The following is a 22,191-nucleotide window of genomic DNA, read 5'->3' as shown; positions in this document are numbered from 1 at the left end:
ATAAGTGGGTTGTTGTCGCACCTGATTATGTGACCCGGTATGCAATCACATGAGGTTTGCGCACTAGTTGTGCAGCTGAGGTGGCAGATTTCCTTTTGCATGATGATGTCATCCTGCATCACTGCGCATCTTGGCAGCTCCTCACTGATAGCACCCGCACCTTCTTCTCCCGAGTAGTTGAAGACCTACTTCGCTCCTGCCGAGCACAAGCTTTCCATTGCCTACCATCCACAGACAAACGGATTGACGGAGCGGCTCAATTGGATGTTGACAGAAATGCTGTCTATGTACGCTTCTGATGACCGCAATGATTTAGACAGCACATTACCCTGCGTGACCTTCGCCTATTATTAGACTCGTCACGAGACTGCTGGCTTTTCACCCTTTTACTTCCTGTTCAGCCATCACCCTTCGTTGCCCTTTGACACACTGCTTCCTTTCTCGATGAACACTCCCACTGAATATGCTCAAGACCTCTTTGCCCGGGCTCACATGGCATGCCAAATTGCCGGCTCCTGGCTCCCAGAGCCTTTGACTGTGCAGAAAATCCAGTACGACAGCCAACATCGGGACGTTCAATTTCCTCCTGGCTCCATTGTCCTCCTATGGACACCCTGTTGCCACGTCAGCTTGTCTGAAAAACTACTGCTGCGCTACACAGGGCCTTACATGATATTGCATCAGATTTGTGATGTGAACTACGAGATCGCTCCGCTGGACTCTCGTGTCCCCACGGATGTTGTGCATGTGTCCCGGCTGAAGCCTTACTTTGCCGCGAGTTCACCTCCCTCGTAGTTAGCCCCGAGACGGTGCCTTTACAGGGAGGGGTTATGTTACTGAGCAACCAAGAGTGGCGCCACTCAGAAGAAGACGATTTGATGTGTAGATGTGGAATCGGTCTCGACAGCCACAATATTTACGCAGTGTTGTCTCTCTTGTAAATATTGTAAATACATCTTTATATGTGACTTCTCCATAACAACATTAAATTTTACTGATATTTGACAATATCGCTGTTCAATGCACCGTTTCAACCCAGGTACATTTATCTGGTACAGTCCATAAAAAGCACTCACTGTTAACTATCATTCACATGCTTATTCTTTATTGACTTTTCACCTAGTGTATTGAGTCAGCTTTTCTTTTTGTCATCTTGTTTGTGTTTTTGTAACTATGAGTCCCAGGTTTTTTTACTATGAATCTTTAAATAACACCTAAACAGCATGTACCCTGTGTTTAGCGGATGTGATGTAAGCTTCAGAATGTCGCCTTCAATATTTTTTAGCATGCGATAGGCCAGTTACCAGCGCTACGCAATCTCTGAGCGGCCATGGTGGCTGCATTTCGATGGAGGCGAAATTCGAAAACACCTGTGTACTTAGATTTAAGTGCACGTTAAAGATCCCCAGGTGGTTGAAATTTCCGGAGTCCTCCACTGCGGTGTGCCTCATAATCAGAAAGTAGTTTTGGCACGTAAAACCCCATAATTTTTTTTTACGCAATCTCTGAGGTCATACTGAGGAACAGTGTGTTCCGGGTGATGTGTCACTTCTGGCAAGGGCTAATGGCATCATTTTTTTCTTCAGTTTCAGTATCAGAAATGTCTATTCTCACTCTATTTTTGTGACACAGCCATTCATATTTAAAATGAATAATTTTACATGGATGTTGCTCTATACTTACATATCAGAAAATAGAAATTTACATAGTCAAAAATCAATACTTTTGACAAAAACAAAACTCAAATACAGCTTTTGAAAAGGAAAGATAACTACTGGCTTGACCTAATCTGGTGTATCGCCTATGTGTATCACCTATGTGTTTTGTTAGCTCATGTCCTTTCCTTCAAGTTCAGTAACATGACCAGGTGAGCTAGTTAGTGCATAATTGGAGCCAGCGCTCCCAATGTCACTGCTATCCCCTCACCCAACCTTTCCTCTTAGGAAGCTTTGCTGTCCAACTTGGACCCAGGGGCCCAGCTCTGTATAATACGGCGGCCCAGGACATCATGCGGCTAGCAGGTGCTCTGGACTAAGGGCTCCTCCCTCAGAGGACTTCCACCCTCACTTAGCAAAAGAAAGGGTTCTTTCTCTTATTCTCTCTCTCCTCTGATTGGGCTTTGTGAAATCCTGTGCACAGAGGCAAACAAACCATTACATAAATGGCTTCGCAGGTGGTTCATCGGGTTGCTCCCACCAGCGTGGCTCTATCGGTTTGCGTCGGCTGCGGCAGCAAGTGCTGCGAAATGCCGTGCGACTGGACGTGTGCGATGACTGCGAGAGCAGCGAGGCACAGCCCGAGACGTGGTTGTGCCTGCAGTGTGGCTATCGAGGATGTGGAGGCACGACCAAGCACGGCGTGCGCCACTCGGAGACGCCGCACTCGGACTCGCATGCCCTCGCCCTCTCTGGGCAGACACTGCAACTCTGGTGAGCACATATTTACGTTGTAACTTTGGTTTGTGAAATTTACTGTCTGTAAGCTATGCCTGGGCTGGGAGCATCATTATTTTGGAGGCTGTGGAGTTAAGTTCAACTGTTAAAGTGCCACTAAAAGAGCCTGAGCTTGAAAAACATAGTGGCTGATGTGTGCTAGTCTACTAGCAACATATGGCCGTAAGAAATTTGTTGAAATTGTGCTGTAATAGCAAAGTTAAACATGTTTGATGAAAGAGTACGTGGCTGCTGCTGTTTTTCGCCGTCCTTTGCTACCCTCCCTGCTTGCACTCCATCCCCTTTGCTGCATACTCTCACCAACTCTATGCAGTGCAGTAAAGTCTGTGGTGTTTTAGGGGCCCTTTAGGGTACCTGTTAGTGGGACGCTAAAAAGGAATGCAAAAATACCGTAGCATCATACTGACATTATCAGTGTCATAGCTTGAGAAGGGAAGTTTGGTCTAACGAACATTTTCCTTGCATAAAAACAAAGAATATGAAGATTTGAAAGAAGTAGTCTACCTATATGAACTAATTTAGTGCTTATCTTTGTTGTTAATCATTTAAAATGCACCAGAATCTTGGAACACAGCAATTTTTATGGCTACAAACTGCCACCACTCTCCCACCATGCAGCTATTGAAGATGGGAAATCTACTTTACGACACTGCTCCCAAACCAGATACCGTAGCCTCTGATTAAAGTCATTGTTGTTTCATTAAATCAGTAAGTCTCACCCCATGCTTCTCGTGACAAATGTGCTGGGGAGACACCTGTGGGGCGTGCAGTTACAAAACAATGAATGCAGTTTTTCCTAGAGCTTGTGGACAACTCATTTCTGCATAAGAACTGAGAACTGGGCAAGTTTGTGCATGTTCACGATTGGAAAAGCACGAAGGGCAACAACACACAGCACTGACGAGCAATAGAATTTTTAACAGGAGAGCTAAGTTCATATGTTGTGAAATAAATTGTTATGTGATCATAACCCAAAGAATCTTTCTTAGTAAAGAGCGCTTAAATTGCACATGGAAAGCAAGTTAATCGCTTGTTTTAAAGAGGAACCCAAGCCAAAAACACAAAGGCAAACAAAAAGGTAGCAGACAGCCACAACACAGGCACCAAGTGTGCATCTGCAAAACTGGCGTCATTCTTTTGTGACTCCAAGTGATGGAACGTGGTTTAGGTGGTGTGCTCCTTGACTCGGAAAGGTGAAAAGTCACCTTTCATTTTGTCCAACGACTGTTCATTCACTTTGCGTTTGTATGTGTCGTATTTAGCATGCCTGCTGGTCATTTCACTGTTTCAGGTGCTTCCCTTGCAACAACTGGGTGGAGGCCAATCCACAGGTGACACAGATAGTACAGAACCTGAAGAAAAAGATGGCCTCCAGTAGCAAAAGGGCTAAAGGTTTGTGTTGCTTGAGAGTGTTTCACCTCAGAGAAGTCGTCAAAGCATTTGGTGTTACTTCTGCATTCACACTGATAATTTTGACGTTAACCCTGTCAGGTTAACGTCAGCTGTCAACATGTGTTTGTAATTCTTTGACCACAGTTGCGCTGTTCCAACTTTAAGGTCTTTTAATCTAGCTTTAAAAAGTTGAGATAGATCTGTCTTGACAGCTTTGCTGAATATTTTGTTTTAGTACCTGACTCTTATTTACCACGTATGTCATGCTGGAACATAATCCCATGGTGGCATTGTCTCCTGCGTAGTTTAGTCTGACTGATGTGTGACTGTTTATTGCATAGGTGTGTAAAATGTTCCAGTGTAGCACAAGGTTGTGTTCTTGTTTGTTGCTACGACAGCTTTAGGTCAGGCCATCAACATCCATACATGTGCAGTTGAAATCATCCAGAATGCCCTGTTTAGCCAATGCGACATATTCATGGGCCACTGCCATCGCTGACTGTTTGCCTGTTTGCAGCCGCCCAGGTGGAAGACCAAAAGCTGGCAGCAGAGACCACTTGCATTGATGCTGGAAGTGGGGACACCAAGGCACAGAAGGTTCCTTGCGGCTCCTGGACAGCAGTGAAGGGCCTCAGCAACCTTGGCAACACCTGCTATTTCAATGCTGTTCTGCAGGCAAGAACTTCTGTTGTCTGTCAACGTGATCCCATTCAATATGCAGAGTGTAGGATCATCACCACCAATTATGTATTACATCACATCATCACTGGTTGCCGCTTGTGGCAGCCAATGTGATGTGGCAACTGAGTCAGTGGGACGCCAGTCGCTGCTGCTCCGTATGCTCGCCTTTTATATTTCCCAATAAGTTGCAGAGAGACAGCAACCTACCATGTCAGTAGTCATTGCATCCTGCACAATGATAGGGTGACATAGCTTTAAGAATGGCTTGCTGGGTTTCAGCAATCTTGTCTGCAGATTCCATAGAAATTGATCTGCTAAAACTAGAAGATTACAATTGTTCAAATTCAGTGTAAGGCTAGCACTTTTCAGTCCACAGGACATCATGTTCTTGGCTTGCATGCGATAGCCAAGCAGAAATTGTGCAGAAGAATGACAGAAAATGGGTGGTTCATTGAATGAAATGAAGCTAGCAAACAAACCTGCAATTTTTGGTTTTGGTGTTATCAACGCACGCTGAAAGAAAGGCAGCATGCTGCTGTATGGCAATCATTTCCACAATTTCCAGTTAATGGATGGAGTTGCAACAGTGTTAAGTTTGTGTGAAAGAAGGCTAATCATAGTACAGTCTACGGTCGTTCCAATGGACCCGCGTACCACAGACCTTCAGATATAATGGGCCATTTTTCAACCTTAGCTTGGTGTGCCTATTTTATTAATGCTATAAAGTTTACTTTTAACGGACCGCGCTACACCGGTCTATTGGCTACAGCGGACGAAATTAGCAGCCCTTTTTGTCAAAATTGGGTGCATAAAATGAACTTTTGTCATGTCAGCACGGGCTGGCAACTGACGTGCGAGGGTCTGCCGACGATCATGGCTCAATATCTTGCGCTCAAGGGAGGGAGGAAAGCGGGGCGGAAGCGCGCCATCTTTCACTCACTAGGTATGGGGGAGAGGCGAGGGAAATAGGGGTGAGGAGTTCTACTCCTGTGGTTGCTGTTAACGGTGCACCCGCGCGGGCTCCTTATCTTGAAAGCGATCTGTGATGTGGACAAAGTGCGCCCAGTGCCGTTAGCTTCGTATGTGCTGTGCTTTCAATGTTTAGTTCGCGTTGAAGTGAGAGACAGCACGAAGGTTGGTTCGCTTGCTGCTGCTGCCGCGCTTACCTTCATTTGCTATTGCTATCGATGCTTTGCCTTTCAGGCAAAACTGCAGCTTCTCTTGTTTATTTTTTACTTTAGACCTTTTCTGCTCACTCTTTGCTATAAAGTTGTTAGACATCGCGACGAAAGTTTTGGAAGTGAGACGTCTTGGATATTATGGACTTCAGATAAAACGGATGCTTTTTTTTTTTGTCGTATTATCAGGGTCCGTTGTAACGAGAGTCGACTGTACTTGTTAGGACAATGTTTATTTGTTCCAAGATGCAAGCATTAAACCACAAGCACTTTCTCTTCACAAACAATGTAGGATTGCGCTCCTTGCCACAAAGTAGCAGCAGATATAAAATAAGCTCTTTAATTTCAGGGACCATGTTGCACATGCTCAGAGTGTGTTCTTCATACGATATAAAGGATTGTAATTTCTTTGACCTTGATCTGACACATGTATGCGTTACCCTAAGGCTTTCTGCAATGACAGATTTGGGAAAAGTAAGCTTCTCGTTGTGTTTGAAGTACTTAAAAAGAGCACGAGCAACTTAATTAGTTTTGTTAATTTTGTGTGGATGGCTTGCCTGTATGAGTGCAGGTCTAGCGTTCTTGTAGGCAGTGGTGCTTACACCTAATGTGGTTGGTTATAGTATGGTTACAGGTATGGTACAGGAGTGATTGTCTCAATGTTTTCTACCTGAAGATCTTAACAAGGTATATGATATAACAACATACTGCTTAAACTTCAGTAATGCAAAATAAAATGTTGTTTTCAGAGCATTGCCTGAAGATCTTTGAAGCCCAAATGACATGGTGTAGCTGTTTTATTTATCTGTTATATGTGTTCATGCTTTTCACAAAATGCTCATGGACTTGCAGAACCTCGGCCAGACACCATTGTTACAGCCGCTACTAGCCAAGCGATGTGCTTCCAAACTGCAGTGCACCTTTGATCCTGGTTCAGCAGCAGACGGCTCTCACATACCCGAATTGGTAAGATATGCGGCACACAGAGTGTTGCTAAGTTCACCGGCAATTCATGATGCAACTGGCTAATGCGCTGCAGGCCTATGTAAACCCTACCTCACTGCCATTTTGCAGCCTACTGACATCCCCCCCCCCACACCCTCCCAATATCTGACTCCCATCTGTCTGGCTTTGCGGTCCTTAAGCTCTGGTAATCAGGAGAGAGTGACCTTGCGCTATGGTTTGCACAATGTCAGTGTCCATTTATTGATTCCCACACATCACTGCTAACCTGTAGCAGTGCACCCTCTAATTGTGCCTGCACCATGTCCTCCATAATGTTGTGTTGCATTCCGTACAGTTACACAGCCTAAGTTTACACAGTTACAACTTAGGCTGTGCATGAAAGATATCAAGGTAGCTGCAGTACTAAATGAGCATGAAAGACAGGTGAATAAACTGGAGAAACATGCAAAAGACAAAGAATGGAGGGTAAACAGTTGGGTGAATAGCATCTGTCATCTTAACATGCAAGTGTGTGCCATATACATTTCTTCATTTTGCGTCAGTATGTGAGTGGGTGTGTGGTTTTCTTTTTTGCATCATAAATTTTATGGTTCTAAGAATGTTTAGACAGTGCTTCAGTGTGGGCCTATACTCTTCCAGACGTGCTGTCTTCTATGTGTGCATTTGTTTTGAAGTGCTCGTAGTTGTGTATGCGCCAGCAAGGCACTATGTTGTGACTGGGTTCATGTTCAAGGTGTCCTTATACACTCAATCTTCATTATAACGAAGTCACACCTGATGTAAAAGTATATTTTTTATAGGTATGCATGCTGATATCTGAAAAAAAAAAAGAAAGAAAAAAGGACATATTTTAGATTTAGATTGTTATATCAAATTAGTTATATCCGTGTTCTCTATACTGAGGTTTGACTATACAGTTAAACTTCGATATAACAAAGTAGGTAAAATTGGCAATTAGGGCTCGTTATATTGAAATTTCGTTGTATTGAATTTCAACTTTTCACGCAAGTAAGTACAGTCACCGATCAATTTTTCTTACAAGGACAGGGGCTGCAGAATTTTTTTGATTATCGCGCAATTGAAAAAAGCAAATTTGAATTAGAAAACAATTTTGATGAATTTGGGAGTTGCGACGAATAATATGGTTTCATGCCATGTCGACGATACCTTCACATCAATGGTACAGATTAAGTGAAGCCAGCCATGCTTTCGCGTACACTCCGCCACCTCAGCTGATAGCGTGGCCCACACTGAGACGACGCTATAAGGCAAAGCGCTGGCATCAGGGAGTGAATGCTTTGTTTGCCTCTTGCTCCAACGGGCCGCCGAAACTTGAGATAATGCAACCATGAATACTAAACGCGTGAGAAGACAGCTTACATGATGCCACGCCGTCTCGGCACGCCGGCTCTTTCTACGTGCGGCAAATTACCTAGAAAGCAGTGTGCGTGGCTGCGTATACGCTCAGCCGCGCTTACAGCCATGCGCAGCCACAGCTGAGACACATGCTAGAAATAGTGACTTGCGCCAACTTACCCCCCGCGAGTGAGCTCTGCTCCCTCTCTTTCCCTTCTCCTGTGCGGGAAGGTGGTACTCGTGAAGCCACCATCTTTCTTGTCTCACCCTCGCACACTTTCACTTGCACCTAAAGCACAAAGTGCGTGGGCTGCAATAGCATCTTATCACACTTGGACTTAGTAGGGAACTTGATAAGACTATGTCGATGGCCACTCTTGTCGCGCTGCACACGATTTGAGAGGTGTGTTTGCAAGTAGCCGCTTGTAATTCAATCATGTGACTATCTGCGTCTGCAGAAGTTTCCATTTAATGTCTCAGCATTCCTTTGCGGCAGCAGCGAAATTAGGTAGGTCATACTGAAATCGCATACAAACACACTTCGTTATATTGAGGTTCTAAATAGAATGTGTTCTATAGACAAGAGGTTATGAAAAGTTAAACACTTTGTTATACAGAACATTTCGTTGTATTGAAGTTCGTTATATGAAAGTTTATATATATCTATATGTGTGTGTGTGTGTGTGTGTGTGTGTGTGTGTGTGTGTGTGTGTGTGTGTGTGTGTGTGTGTGTGTGTGTGTGTGTGTGTGTGTGTGTTCAATGGAACACCTGAGTGCAGAGCATGCCCAGACTTTCCTCTCTTGCAAGAGCACAATTCACTAGATGTGCAGAAGGTAACTTGTGGTTCGTAGCTTTGACTCCTTTCAACACACCTGTGCAGTGCACTAACATTGCTTCTGCAGCCACTTGCTGCTAGGGTGCCAGCAAAGTGTCAGCCGCACATTAGAGTGTTCTTTTTATCAGTGGACCACACTGTACATCAATGTGCTTCAGACACTATTATGAGCAACCAGCAGTGCATTGATTCTTGCTGTGTCCTATTGTTTGTGCACCTGGTGCGCATTATTGTGCATGTTAAATATTCGCTCAATTTCCTTATGTTTATGATCTCTTTACGCTGTCGTCGTCATCATCATCATCATCATCATCATCAGCCTGGTTACGCCCACTGCAGGGCAAAGGCCTCTCCCATACTTCTCCAACTACCCCGGTCATGTACTAATTGTGGCCATGTTGTCCCTGCAAACTTCTTAATCTCATCCGCCCACCTAACTTTCTGCCGCCCTCTGCTACGCTTCCCTTCCCTTGGAATCCACTCCGTAACCCTTAATGACCATCAGTTATTTTCCCTCCTAATTACATGTCCTGCCCATGCCCATTTCTTTTTCTTGATTTCAACTAAGATATCATTAACTCACGTTTGTTCCCTCACCCAATCTGCTCTTTTCTTATCCCTTAACATTACACCTATCATTCTTCTTTCCATAGCTCGTTGCGTCGTTCTCAATTTCAGTAGAACCCTTTTCGTAAGCCTCCAGGTTTCTGCCCCATACGTGAGTACTGGTAAGACACAGCTGGGGGGTTATAAACTTTTCTCTTGAGGGATAATGGCAACCTGCTGTTCATGATCTGAGAATGCCTGCCAAACGCACCCCAGCCCATCCTTATTCTTCTGATTATTTCAGTCTCATGATCTGGATCAGGAGTCACTACCTGTCCTAAGTAGATGTATTCCCTTGCCACTTCCAGTGCCTCACTACCTATCGTAAATTGCTGTTCTCTTCCGAGACTGTTAAACATTACTTTAGTTTTCTGCAGATTAATATTTAGACCCACCCTTCGGCTTTGCCTCTCCAGGTCAGTGAGCATGCATTGCAGTTGGTCCCCTGAGTTACTAAGCAAGGCAATATCATCAGCGAATCGCAAGTTACTAAGGTATTCTCCATTAACTCTTATTCCCAATCCTTCCCAATCCAGGTCTCTGAATACCTCCTGTAAACACGCTGTGAATAGCATTGGAGAGATCGTATCTCCCTGCCTGACGCCTTTCTTTATTGGGATTTTGTTGCTTTCTTTATGAAGGACTACAGTGGCTGTGGAGCCGCTGTATATATCTTTCAGTATTTTTACATACGGCTCACCTACACCCTGATTCCATAATGCCTCCATGACTGCTGAGATTTCGAGTGAATCAAACGCTTTTTCGTAATCAATGAAAGCTATATATAAGGGTTGGTTATGTTCCGCACATTTCTCTGTCACCTGATTGATAGTGTGAATATAGTCTATTGTTGAGTAGCCTTTACGGAATCCTGCCTGGTCCTTTGGTTGACGGAAGTCTAAGGTGTTCCTGATTCTATTTGCAATTACCTTAGTAAATACTTTGTAGGCAATGGGCAGTGAGCTGATCGGTCGATAATTTTTCAAGTCTTTGACGTCCCCTTTCTTATGGATTAGGATTATGTTAGCGTTCGTCCAAGATTCGGGTATGCTCGAAGTCAAGGCATTGTGTATACAGGGTGGCCAGTTTTTCTAGAATAATCTGCCCACCATTCTTCAACAAATCTGCTGTTACCTGATCCTCCCCAGCTGCCTTCACCCTTTGCATAGATCCCAAGGCTTTCTTTACTTCTTCCGTCGTTACTTGTGGGATTTCAAATTCCTCTAGACTATTCTCTCTTCCACTATCGTCGTGGGTGCCACTGGTACAGTATAAATCTCTATAGAACTCCTCAGCCACTTAAACAATCTCATCCATATTAGTAATGATATTGCCGACTTTGTCTCTTAACGCATACATCTGATTCTTGCCTATTCCTAGTTTCTTCTTCATTGCTTTTAGGCTTCCTCTGTTACTGAAAGCATGTTCAATTCTGTCCATATTATACTTCCTTATGTCAGCTGTCTTACGCTTGTTAATTAACTTCGAAAGTTCTGCCAGTTCTATGCTAGCTGTAGGGTTAGAGGCTTGCATACACTGGCGTTTCTTGATCAGATCTTTCGTCTCCTGCGATAGCTTACTGGTATCCTGTCTAACGGAGTTACCACCGACTTCTATTGCAGACTCCTTAACGATGCCCATAAGATTGTCGTTCATTGCTTCAACACTAAGGTCCTCTTCCTGTGTTAAAGCCGAATACCTGTTCTGTAGCTTGATCTGGAATTCCTCTATTTTCCCTCTTACCGCTAACTCTGCACTGTATGAAACCATTTATAATGTTTGCGTACCTATGATTTCTATACTTGTACCCAAACTAGCGTTAGGCTATGGGTGCAATTAACAATTTGTAAGTTCTCTGTAATGTCAAAGAGAAAAATGACAATCAATCAATCAATCTCCCAACTACCCTTGTGTCAGTTAGCCACTTGATGTAATTTGAAATGTTTCTCTGAGCACTGCCTTTGTTCTTAGTGTTTTAGCCTACAGAAATGTGAAAAAAGTTGTCATTAATGTTGTGGGTAATATGAAAAAATCTTTGACTGAAACAGCGGTTACCCATGTGGCCAACTCCTACTGGTAGGCCTGCGGGCCTCCTACATGGGAAACTGTTTGCCATGCAGGGTACATTAAATGTGGAGCTTCCTGGACCTGGCCCACTGACCAGTGCTCTGGCCCTGTTCCTTCAGGAGGTTCGGGTTGGAACTCCTCATCCAAGGGCTCTATTCTCCAGAGTCTGCCAAGTGTAAGGAACCCACTTCTAAGCAGTTAAGGCCTAAAGCCTTCCTCTTTTCAGGGAAGGAGACTTTTGTTTACATGAAGAGCACAGGTGCCAGCCTGAAGTAGTTTAGTCTAGCCAGACGGTATATACTGGGCTAAGGACAAAGTGGGGGAAAAAACATTTGGTGAAAAACTGTAGCGTCTTCATCACCAAGAGTTTCCATCATGCTCCATCATCAGCGCTGCATATCTCTCGTAGCTTGTGTTGCGAGCAACGAATAGAACGCACTTTTATTATTGGCCGAAATCAAGATGACAGCCGCCACTCCTCGCCTTCCTGAATAAAATGTATGGGCAGTGTCTTGCGAGGCACTGTCACATCGTCCTACAATGCTGACTTGGGAATTACACCTTCCACCAGGCGCCCTGCTGCCATATGGACCTTCCGTGGCTGTTCCTGCCAGTGCTGTCAAAATGCCCATGAAGGATGGTTCGCCCAGCGTGATGCTACCCTGGAGCATAATAGCTTCATGTTGGAACCAGCGAAATATGCCATCCTTTTTGATGACCTCCCAGCTGAAATTCATTGTCTTTTCGCCGTCGCGACCTTACGACGATTTGTGCTCGGCTGTGCTGTGACATTGTGAAGCTCACTACTGCCTGCTCCCGGGGTTCGAGAACTTGGCTAAGCTATTACACATCAATGTAGTGTCACCCCTGTGTTTCAGTTTTGTGATGAGGCTACGAGTACAAATAGACATGAATCCTCAGACGCTGCCATGCGTTTCGAACAGGCCAGTATTTTGGGTCCCCAAAATGTTTCCAGGACAGACGGAAAATGTGCGTTACTGGGTTTATGCAGCAAACCAGGCTCGTTGCTGGCTGTTTGTCCAGTTGACGAGGTTCACAGAGTGCAGTAGAACCTCATTTATATATTCGCGTTACGTACATTTTCCCGGTGCCAACATTTGCAATCAAGAACACAAAAAATGACCCAATAATGTTACGTTCATCTTTTACCAGTTCATACATTCCCGGAGAATACGATTGTCTGGCACAAACATTCAGTATGCTGCCAAACTGTGATCGTATGATACATTTTCCAGCTGCTAGATCTCATGTAAACTAGGAAATGCGCGAGGTGTGTGCGATCGAAAACAGCATGTACAGTGCAGTCCACTTATAACGAAATAACGATATAAAGAAGAACGAAAAATCCGATCGTTATAACCGATCATCGCTATATCTAGACTGCCTTAAAAAAAAGAGAAAAAAAGCTGCCAAACGTACCTTCATAGCTCCGACACCAAATTTGTCACTTATGATAAAAAATTGCCGTTGTAGAAAGCAGGCTGTGAAAAATAATTGTTAATTTGTACCTCTAAGCAGCGTGTCAAGCGTTAGGAGCGTGTGATGCAAGGTTCGTGTACTCAAAGGTTTTAACGGTTCTCTTAGGCAGAGCCTCCGAGAACCCAATTGAGGACAAAGCCGTTGGTTTGAAAAACACACACACAAAGACTTTTAATCAAACTAGGAGCGTAAAATAAATGCTAGAAAGAAATAGAAAGAATAAAATAAACACTCAAATAGACATCACGGCAGTAATACACACATTTGGGGCTAGTATGAAGCTGACTAGTGCGAGAGTCCGGGCTTGCCACGACGGCAGGGACGCATAACAGTCTCGACGCGGCGACGCGGCGACAAGCTGACGAAAGGAGTTGCGCTGGTCTCACCAAAGGTCGTGGTGTAAGTTGGTTGACCGGGCGACCGGAGCGCACCAGCTCTGGCTTGGAGAGGTAAAGCAGGCGGCGGCGGCGTTCTGGCCGGGCAGCTGGGTGTAGAGCTCGGGCCCGTAGCCCGACTGCTCTCGTCCTGCCCATGGGCACAGAAACTCGAACGCCGGCCTCGGGCAGCACGCGGCACGACAGACGGGGGTGGCGTTCTGGCCGGGCAGCTGGCGTAGAACTCAGGCTCGTAGCCCGACTTGTCTCGTCCTGCCCACGGGCGCAGAAGCTCACCGGCCTTAAGCAGCTGGCGGCACGCTCGGGTAGACGGGCAACGCACAGGAACGGGCTGGCAGGAGGCCCCGGTCGGGTGAATTCCTAGTGGCTCGGGTCCAGAACCCGACGGCCCGTCTTCAACTCCCAGTCCGGTGGTTGACCTCCTCCTGGCGTCGCTTCCTGGAACTCTCCCGGCGTCTCCCCGGCATCTCCCCAATCTGCCAGCGCACCACGCTTTTTCTTCTCTCTGGCCGAGTAGGCATTCTCCGATTGGCTGCCTGATGCCCCGTGGTCTTTCCTAATTGGTTGGCTTTTCTTCTTTTAGTTGTTTTTCTTGCGCAGCGCGTTCACATGCCGGACGCTCTTCGGCGTTGTCGTTTTTCTCCTTCCAGCACGGAATTCGCCTCGGCGCGCGCACTCCTTGTCGTCTGCTCCTGACCGTCCCTACCACCACACCATGTCGCGCACGACACATCACATAAGCCCCTTTTTTTAACAAGTTTTTCTAAAGAAAAACTGCCGCTCAGTGCGCGACATAGTTCACGCATGCTCGGAACACTACAGTCATGGTCTGTTCACAAGAACTCACTGTATGGTTCCACGGCACAGTTCACTGAGCACGCAGAAAAAAAACATTAAAGGAAAACATTAACTCAAAGATAGCACAGCAAGTGAAAAGGAAAAAAGAAACTAGCATCAAAGACTAATAGCATGGCATTGCGATGACACAAGCTTGCTATAGTAACGGTAACATCAAGAGGCGTAGGGTTGCAGCCCCCCCTGTATTCTATTCATGTAGTCCGCCCTACGAAGTTCCGCACGTTGGCTTTCTTGAAGGTCATCGCCAAGTTCAATTGCTTCTTTTACCTGAGCCCTCATTTGTTGTGAAGGTAGGTATAGGGGTGTCCGTCTCCTCCTCCTCCACCACGATGAATGATGCTGACTGCGGGGAACTTTCCGGTTCACGCTCTTCATAGCGCTTCAGCATGTTAATATGGAACAGTTTTGTAGTATGTCCCAAGTCCAACCAGTAATCAAAGTTGATTTTCTTTCCTGTAACCAAGAAAGGCCTCTTCCAGTGCATCAACAGTTTGTTTGCTGTTGTTGGAAGCAGGATAAGGGCATGGTCACCAACTTTCAGCTGGCGCATCTTGCTTCCCCGGTCGTAGTAATTTTTCTGGGTCGTTTTAGATTGTGACACGTTCTCTTGTGCCAACCGTAGTGTCTTTTCCAGACGATCTCGGAGATCCAAGACATACCCGTATGTGGTCTTGATTTCTTCGCATAGGTGGTCTCCTGTCCATAGTTCCTTAAGTAGACTGAGTGGCCTCGGACGTGTCGACCGTAGATCAACTCGAAAGGAGAAAACCCCATGCTGGCTTGAGGCACTTCACGATATGCAAACAAGAGGGGTGCTAGTAATCGGTCCCATGACTTTGGCTCTTTTTGGAACATCTTGCGTAGCATTTGTTTCAACGTGCCATTAAATCGCTTCACCAGACCATTACACATGGGATGGTACGGCGTTGAGCTTAGATGTTTGATAGCCAGCAAGTCATTTATCTCTCTCATTAGGTTCGATGTAAAACAGGAGGCCTGATCGCACAGTATCTCACTTGGAAATCCAATGCGAGAAAACATTTCTATAAGTCCTTTGGCCACCGTAGCCGAATCAATTGACGGCAAAGCTGTCGCATCTGGATATCGCGTAGCGAAGTCCACGAGAGTCAGTATGTATCGGTTACCCTTATTTGACGTAGGCTTTAAGGGTCCAATTACGTCCACCGCCACTCTTTCAAATGGAGTGTCTAATAAAGGCATGCGACCAAGAGGTGCCGTGCCCACCTTGCTCTTAGGATACGTTCGCTGGCAAGTGTCGCAAGAGCGTACGTATCTTCTCACTGCTTCTTGGACTCCTGGCCAGTAGAAGGATTCCAGAACCCGATCAATTGTTCTCTTAATTCCTTGGTGCCCTGACATAAGGCTTTCGTGTGCCAAAGTGAGCACTTGGCAGCGTAATCATTGAGGTACTACCACTTGTTCGGTCATTTTGCCCGAGGGTAGTTGGTAACGACGATACAGCACTCCCCTTACTACTTCGAATGAGTAAGGTGCTAATCCTTTGCCTTGGAACACTTGACCCACTTTGTCCTGCAAGATTCTAATGTCTTATCTTCGTTCTGGGCCATGGTAAGATCCTTCCTGGTTATTTTCAAAGCGCTGATATTGATCGTGGATGTCTTCAGCTGTTGGTCTCAGCTCTTGATGCCGATCAGCAAAACATCCGGGGAATGGTCTTCTCCCTTGGTTCTTTCCCCACTTGCTATACCATTTTCGATGGGCTTCTTCTTCAGCCTTTCTGTCCAGGTTTTATCTGGATCAGGAGCTTCTCGTGATTCTGGTACATTTCCGATAATAACATCATATAAAGGAGCTGTCATACACTTGACAATCGACGTACCAGAAAAACAAGGTGAATGAATTTCAACCTTAGCCTCGGGAACTTCAATGCTGCTGCCATCCGCCAGGACAAGCTTAGCGGTGGTACCTGTCAGAGCCTTTTCTGGTACGAGGAAACGACGCACGACCAGCGTATTGCTTCCCGTATCTAGCAAGATGGACGCGGTCTGTCCGAAGATGACGCCCTTTAGCACTGGCATCTTGCGTGCTACAGTCCTTGTGGGGGTCTTCACCGTGCTAGCTATGTCTTCTTGTTCAGTGACTGCTGTGTTGGAATCTTCCAGGCACTCTTCTCGCTACAATAGGCAAGACGTCTTTGGTGGACCGTTTCTCTTGGTGCAGGCTTTGACATCATGCCCGGGCTTACGGCAATATCCGCAGTACGGTTGCCTCAGCTTAGCTTGGCAGTTCGATGCCCTATGACCCAGCTTTCCACATACGAAGCGTCGCATTGGAACTCTCTCGGATGAGCTTCTGGTTTTCTCCATAGGGTTAATGCCTTCCGATTTCTGCCGGAACACTAACAAATTGGGCTGTCTCTGAGCCTCTAAGGAATTATCGGCCGCTTCGGCCATGTCATCTAGCTGGCGGTAGCTCTTCTCGCGCAGGAAGAGTCCTAACCGATGATGACAGTTGTTCAGAAACTGCTCCGCCACCACTAGGTTGCGAAGTGCCAAATACTCCTTTTCGGTTTTGGACATTTCCACCCACCGATCAAAGAAACTCAGTAGCCTAGTTGCGTACTGTTTTCCAGTTTCGCCATCTTGAGGTTTGCTCTGTCGGAACTTCTCCCGGTAGCCTTCCACCGTAAAACGAAAGCGCTGGAGCAACGCCAACTTGACTTTATCTTAATCAAGGGAGTGTTCCGGAGACAGACGCCCAAAAACTTTCAGAGCTTCTCCGCTCAAGCATAAACTTAGAGCCGTGGCCCATTTGTCTTTAGGCCATTCTTGTCTGGTGGCGACGCTTTCGAACCTTTTTAAATAGGCATCCAAGTCGTCCCGGTTTTCATTGAATCCCGGTATCAAACTGTGAGGATTCACGCTAAATGGTGCACTCTATCCAGGTCCTCGGTCAGCTGTTCTTGCAGCATCCGTTGCCGCCATTTGAAGGTGCAACTTAAGCGTTCGCTCCTCCAATTCTAGCTGCCGTTGGCTCGTCTCACCACGATTGCCCTCAGCTTCCGCGACTTTAAGCCGTAGCTGTAAATTCTTTTCCTCTAATACAAGCTCCTCCTTCTTGGCCTCGCGCTCCGCTGCCCGCTCTTCTAGCGCACGTGCTTCCTGCTCGTTCAACCATGCCCTCAACTCTGCACCTTTAGCCCCATGCGTTCGGCTAAGGCTAACGCTAACAAGTCTTGTGTGCTACGAAAGGAGCTGACGAAAGGAGTTGCGCCGGTCTCACCAAAGGTCGTGGTGTAAGTTGGTCGACCGGGCGACCGGAGCGCACCAGCTCTGGCTTGGAGAGGTAAAGCAGGCGGCTTGGCGGCACGAGCAGACGGCGGCGGCGTTCTGGCCGGGCAGCTGGGTGTAGAGCTCGGGCCCGTAGCCCGACTGCTCTCGTCCTGCCCACGGGCACAGAAGCTCGAACGCCGGCGTCGGGCAGCAGGTGGCACGACAGACGGGGGTGGCGTTATGGCTAAAGCCCCTCCATACACGTTTCCGCCGACCAGGTTAAGTACTGCCAACCTGCCCTCCTCCTCCATGTTCCTCTCCCACTCATCCCCTTAGCTTCCGGCGTCAAGCGGAACTTACGTAGCTGCAGCTTCCTTTTCCGAGTGGAAGTGACGCTATGTTTTTTAGCACTGTTTACTTTCGCGTCGATGGAGAGGCTTTAATTGCACCAGCTGCGCTTGAAACTGTGAATACGATTCCATCCAAGGACCACCGCTTATTCTAACCAGCCATCTGCTCGTGTTCCCTGCTTCGTGTCAACCTGCGACTGGTTGTTGTATGAGCGACAACGTACAGTGGAATGTAGTGCCTGGGTGCCTGGAGACCACTGCCGTTTTTCGTACATTTGGAAAACAGCGACTGCGAACCACTACTTCAGCGGAATACAACAGCTTGTCCCCTTTGCATTCTTCTTATGGTGACTGCCACAGCTCTGCTAAGCACGCGCGGGCGTCTCACCATCGTCTAACAGCAGTCAAAGCGCAAATTCCCACAGCGCAACTCCAGGAAGCGGAAACGCCGGAACCGGAAATTTTTAAAACGGAAATGCCGGAACCGGATTTGGTGTGAGGGGAAAAGGCGGCGCACAACAAAGGTTGTCGCTAATTAAGGAAGTGGCGGTGGCACGTGGATGGAGGGGCTTTAGTTCTGGCTGGGCAGCTGGCATAGAACGCAGGCCCGTAGCCCGACTGGTCTCGTCCTGCCCACGGGCGCAGAAGCTCACCGGCCTTAAGCAGCTGGCGGCACGCTCGGGTAGATGGGTGACGCACAGGAACGGGCTGGAAGGAGGCCCCAGTCGGGTGAAGTCCTGGTGGCTCGGGTCTGGAACCCGATGGCCCGTCTTCAACTCCCGGTCCGGTGGTTGACCTCCTCCTGGCGTCGCTTCCTGGAACTCTCCCGGCGTCTCCCCTGCGTCTCCCCATTCTGCAAGCGCACCACGCTTTTTCTTCTCTCTGGCCGATTAGGCATTCTCCGATTGGCTGCCTGACGTCCTGTGGTCTTTCCTAATTGGTTGGCTTTTCTTCTTTTAGTTGTTTTTCTTGCGCCGCGCGTTCACGTGCCGTACGCTCTTCGGCATTGTCGTTTTTCTCCTTCCAGCACGGAATTCGCCTTGGCGCGCGCACTCCTTGTCGTCTGCTCCTGACCGTCCCGACCACTGCACCATGTCGCGCACCACACATCACAGAGCGCTGGAATAGAAATCTGCAATTGCTTTCACGAAAGTTTCAGGTTCGAAACCGCGGTGTGCATCGTGTCCAGCGGCTGCGTGAACACTGGTGGCTATAATTTAGCGTGCATGAAATTGGTGAGCGACTCTATGGACGACAGTGCACTTTGCATGAATGTTGGGGTCGGTGTCAAAGGCGGGCCACTGTCAATCACATTGTCACTACTGCTGCTGTCGTAGCCTCCATCGCACCACGCCGCCGTCTGTGCCGCAACTCCTCCATCGAAACTCCTCCATCGAAGCACCGCCTATTTTATCGCCAGTAGCGGCGTGCTGCAAGAGTTTGCTAATGTCAGTGGCTGCTACCGTGTTGGTTTCACACATGGGGGGGTTTCGCCCTGACGCACAAAGTCCACCATTTCTGTTGCTCAGAATGATCACTGCTTCTAGCCTTCATGATTGTGGTGGTGCTCGCTGTTTTCAGAATCGTCGATATCGCCAACTGCGCAAGCTTGTACTTTGAGTCTTTGCCCCAAGCGACGCAGCTTTGCGCTTTGTCGGCGCACCAACTGCTGCTTCCGCAGCACATTTTTTCGCTCGCTGAGGGAGATTGTAAAAAGGGAATGCAGGTGCAGTTTGCTTCGCGCTTTTTTTCTCCTTTTTTTCTCTGGATGCTCAGCGGCGATGCGGACGCGAAGCAGTTGGCATCATCTAGTGGGATGCTGTGCCAACTTGTGATGCTCTCCGTGGCTTTCGCAATTGGCGCACTGGCGGGATGCACTGCGCGGTAATGGCGGCAGATATTAACTCGTGTAGGCAAACTGTTTGCCCTGTCTCGGTTAAGAGGAACTTAGCTATGTAAATTTCACGATTATTCTGCATGGAAAAACGTCGCCCAAAAGGCAGAATTTCGATTGGTATGCGGTGAATAACATACTGTTATATACACTTTTTTCTCGTAGCCCTAATGCATAAGCTGAAACTCTGAAGTCGACTCATCGTTATAACTGATATATCGTTATATGTGGTATCGTTATAAGTGGACTGCACTGTATATAGCTGCTCGCTGCGGCTGCTTCACCGCAATATTCGTTCGCCCGTCTTGTGAAAACGCCGGTGCGCACTCACGTTTTCATTTTGGTACCAGCAAATCTTCTCCGGGGTTGTTGCACGTGGCATTCACAGCTATTACCGCCAATCCTGTTTCAATAAGCAACCTTTGCCTATCTGTTTCACAACACGTGGTGCTGTCGAAAGTGTAGTGCACGCTTTTAATAGGTAATAACTGAAATGCGTCGCCATTCCGTGCTGCAGACTGCGATTGTGTACGTTTTCCGGCTGCTAAATCCCATATAAACAAGAAAATGCACGAGGCGTGGGGGATCAAGAACAGTATATATAGCCGCCCGTTTCACATGAACGCACAGTTTCATACTCCGGTACCAGCAAACCTCCGCCCGGGTCATCGCATGCCCCATTCACAGCTATTGCCATGAGACATATTGCGATAAGCATCTTCACCTATCCGTTTTACAGCTCGTGCTACGTAGTGCCATATGTAGCGAACTGCATGCTTTTAGTAGGTGATAATCCTAATGCGCCGCCTTTCCCTGCTGCAGGTTGCGCGATGTGGCTATCACGTTTCACTATGGTGGCATCCAGCGTCGCGCACCAGCTCAAGTTCGTTTCGATTTCCCGTCACCCTCTTAAAACAACACGCCATAGGAAAACAACAAAATGCGTCTTGGGCCGTCGGAGCACCACCAGCTCGATGCTCCTCGGCGTCTCGTGCCTCAACGATCCATGCGAGCATTCGCATTACGTAGATGTCAACAATTGTTGAGCCTGTCAAATTTTGCTAGTTACTTCGGAACGTATGTTTTCTTGGTTAATACATATTTTTCTTGGGATTTTTTCCAAAATGTATGAACGAGGTTCTACTATTAGGTAAAGTTACATAAGGGTGGATCCTGTACCATAAGTTTTTATGTGTGCACTCAGCATTTCAGTTCTTTAATTAAATGTTAAAATAGTGGTAGACTCTGAAGAAATGATTGTTTTGATCATCCTTAGGCATTTGTGCATTTGTTTTGAGGTGTCATGGTTCTACAGTGTCACTTGCCAGGTTCAGCCAAGAAAACACGCTGCAGAAAAATTGTGTTGCTACACTGAACATTGTGCACTGGTAGATACTGCATTGTAATTCATGATGAGCGACTGCATATGAAGTAGCCTAAGAGCAAAATGCAGTCTAAATCTCTGCCTCTTCGGTGCTGGCTCATAATTGTGGTTCATACTACAGGGCACCACATTTCCGAGGCCACCAGCAACATGACAGCCACGAGCTTCTGCGCCATCTGCTTGAAGGAGTGCGCACCGAAGAAGTCAAGGTGGGTCGTGGTGTCTACTGACTGGCTATCTCTTGTATTTTCAACCTCCTTTGTCATAAGGCGTCTTCATAACAGATATTCAAAATTGATTGAATTCTGAGGCCTTACGTACCAAAAACACGATCTGATTATGAGGCACACTGAAGTGAGGTACTGATTAATCGTGACCGTCTGGGGTTCTTTAGCGTGCACCCGAATTTAGATACACAAGCATTTTTAATGCGGCCACCCCTGATGGGATTGAACCGACGACCTGAGCTCAGCGACATCACCACTGAGCTACTGCGGTGGGTTCGTAAGAGATGTGGAACTGGAATTTAAAAAAGAAAGAAAAAAAAGAGAAAAGAATAAAAGCACGGTAAAGTGGACACATTAGATTGAAAATCTTTATTCATACCTCATTTTTGCTTCATTAGAAAAAAAGAAAGGTAAAAAACTGGCTTGAACAGATGTGAGTTTCTGTGCTAACCTGCTAAATCAGTCTCATCTAATGGCCATCATTGTTTATTCACATGCAAGAGTGGCAGATGGCACAAAGACACATTTTCCCCTATGCTGGTAACTTGCACCTAGCCTCACTTTATTATTTCTTTTTACTGGTAAGTAGCAACTCTGGGTCCCACTACCTCTTTCAGATGCTGCAGTCTAGGTTGGCATATTGCCCACAGCAAAGACAATCAGCAGAGGCCACTGCCATTGGTCAAAGGCCCATGCTGAAACTGAAACCGCTCATCCTTGGCTTTACACCCGTCTATGTGGCTTCTTCACATCATATGCGAGTGACTGAAACATTCGGTGCCCAGATTGGCTTC

At 46.8% G+C, this 22,191-nt stretch overlaps 1 protein-coding gene across 1 annotated transcript in view; it reads left to right on the top strand.

Annotated features, from left to right (window-relative positions):
* LOC142585732 (ubiquitin carboxyl-terminal hydrolase 45-like) overlaps nt 1-22,191 on the top strand; it is a 40,994-nt gene that overhangs the window by 1,564 nt on the left and 17,239 nt on the right. The window contains exons 2-7 of the mRNA XM_075696711.1: nt 2,174-2,429; nt 3,745-3,845; nt 4,363-4,514; nt 6,551-6,670; nt 11,589-11,710; nt 21,292-21,379. Of these exons, the coding sequence (XP_075552826.1) occupies nt 2,174-2,429; nt 3,745-3,845; nt 4,363-4,514; nt 6,551-6,670; nt 11,589-11,710; nt 21,292-21,379 (839 nt within the window). The remainder of the gene's footprint in view (nt 1-2,173; nt 2,430-3,744; nt 3,846-4,362; nt 4,515-6,550; nt 6,671-11,588; nt 11,711-21,291; nt 21,380-22,191) is intronic.

Source organism: Dermacentor variabilis, chromosome 6 (genome assembly GCF_050947875.1).
Source record: "Dermacentor variabilis isolate Ectoservices chromosome 6, ASM5094787v1, whole genome shotgun sequence".
Taxonomy (NCBI): Eukaryota; Metazoa; Arthropoda; class Arachnida; order Ixodida; family Ixodidae; genus Dermacentor; species Dermacentor variabilis.
This window is presented reverse-complemented; position numbering and strand designations above follow the sequence as displayed.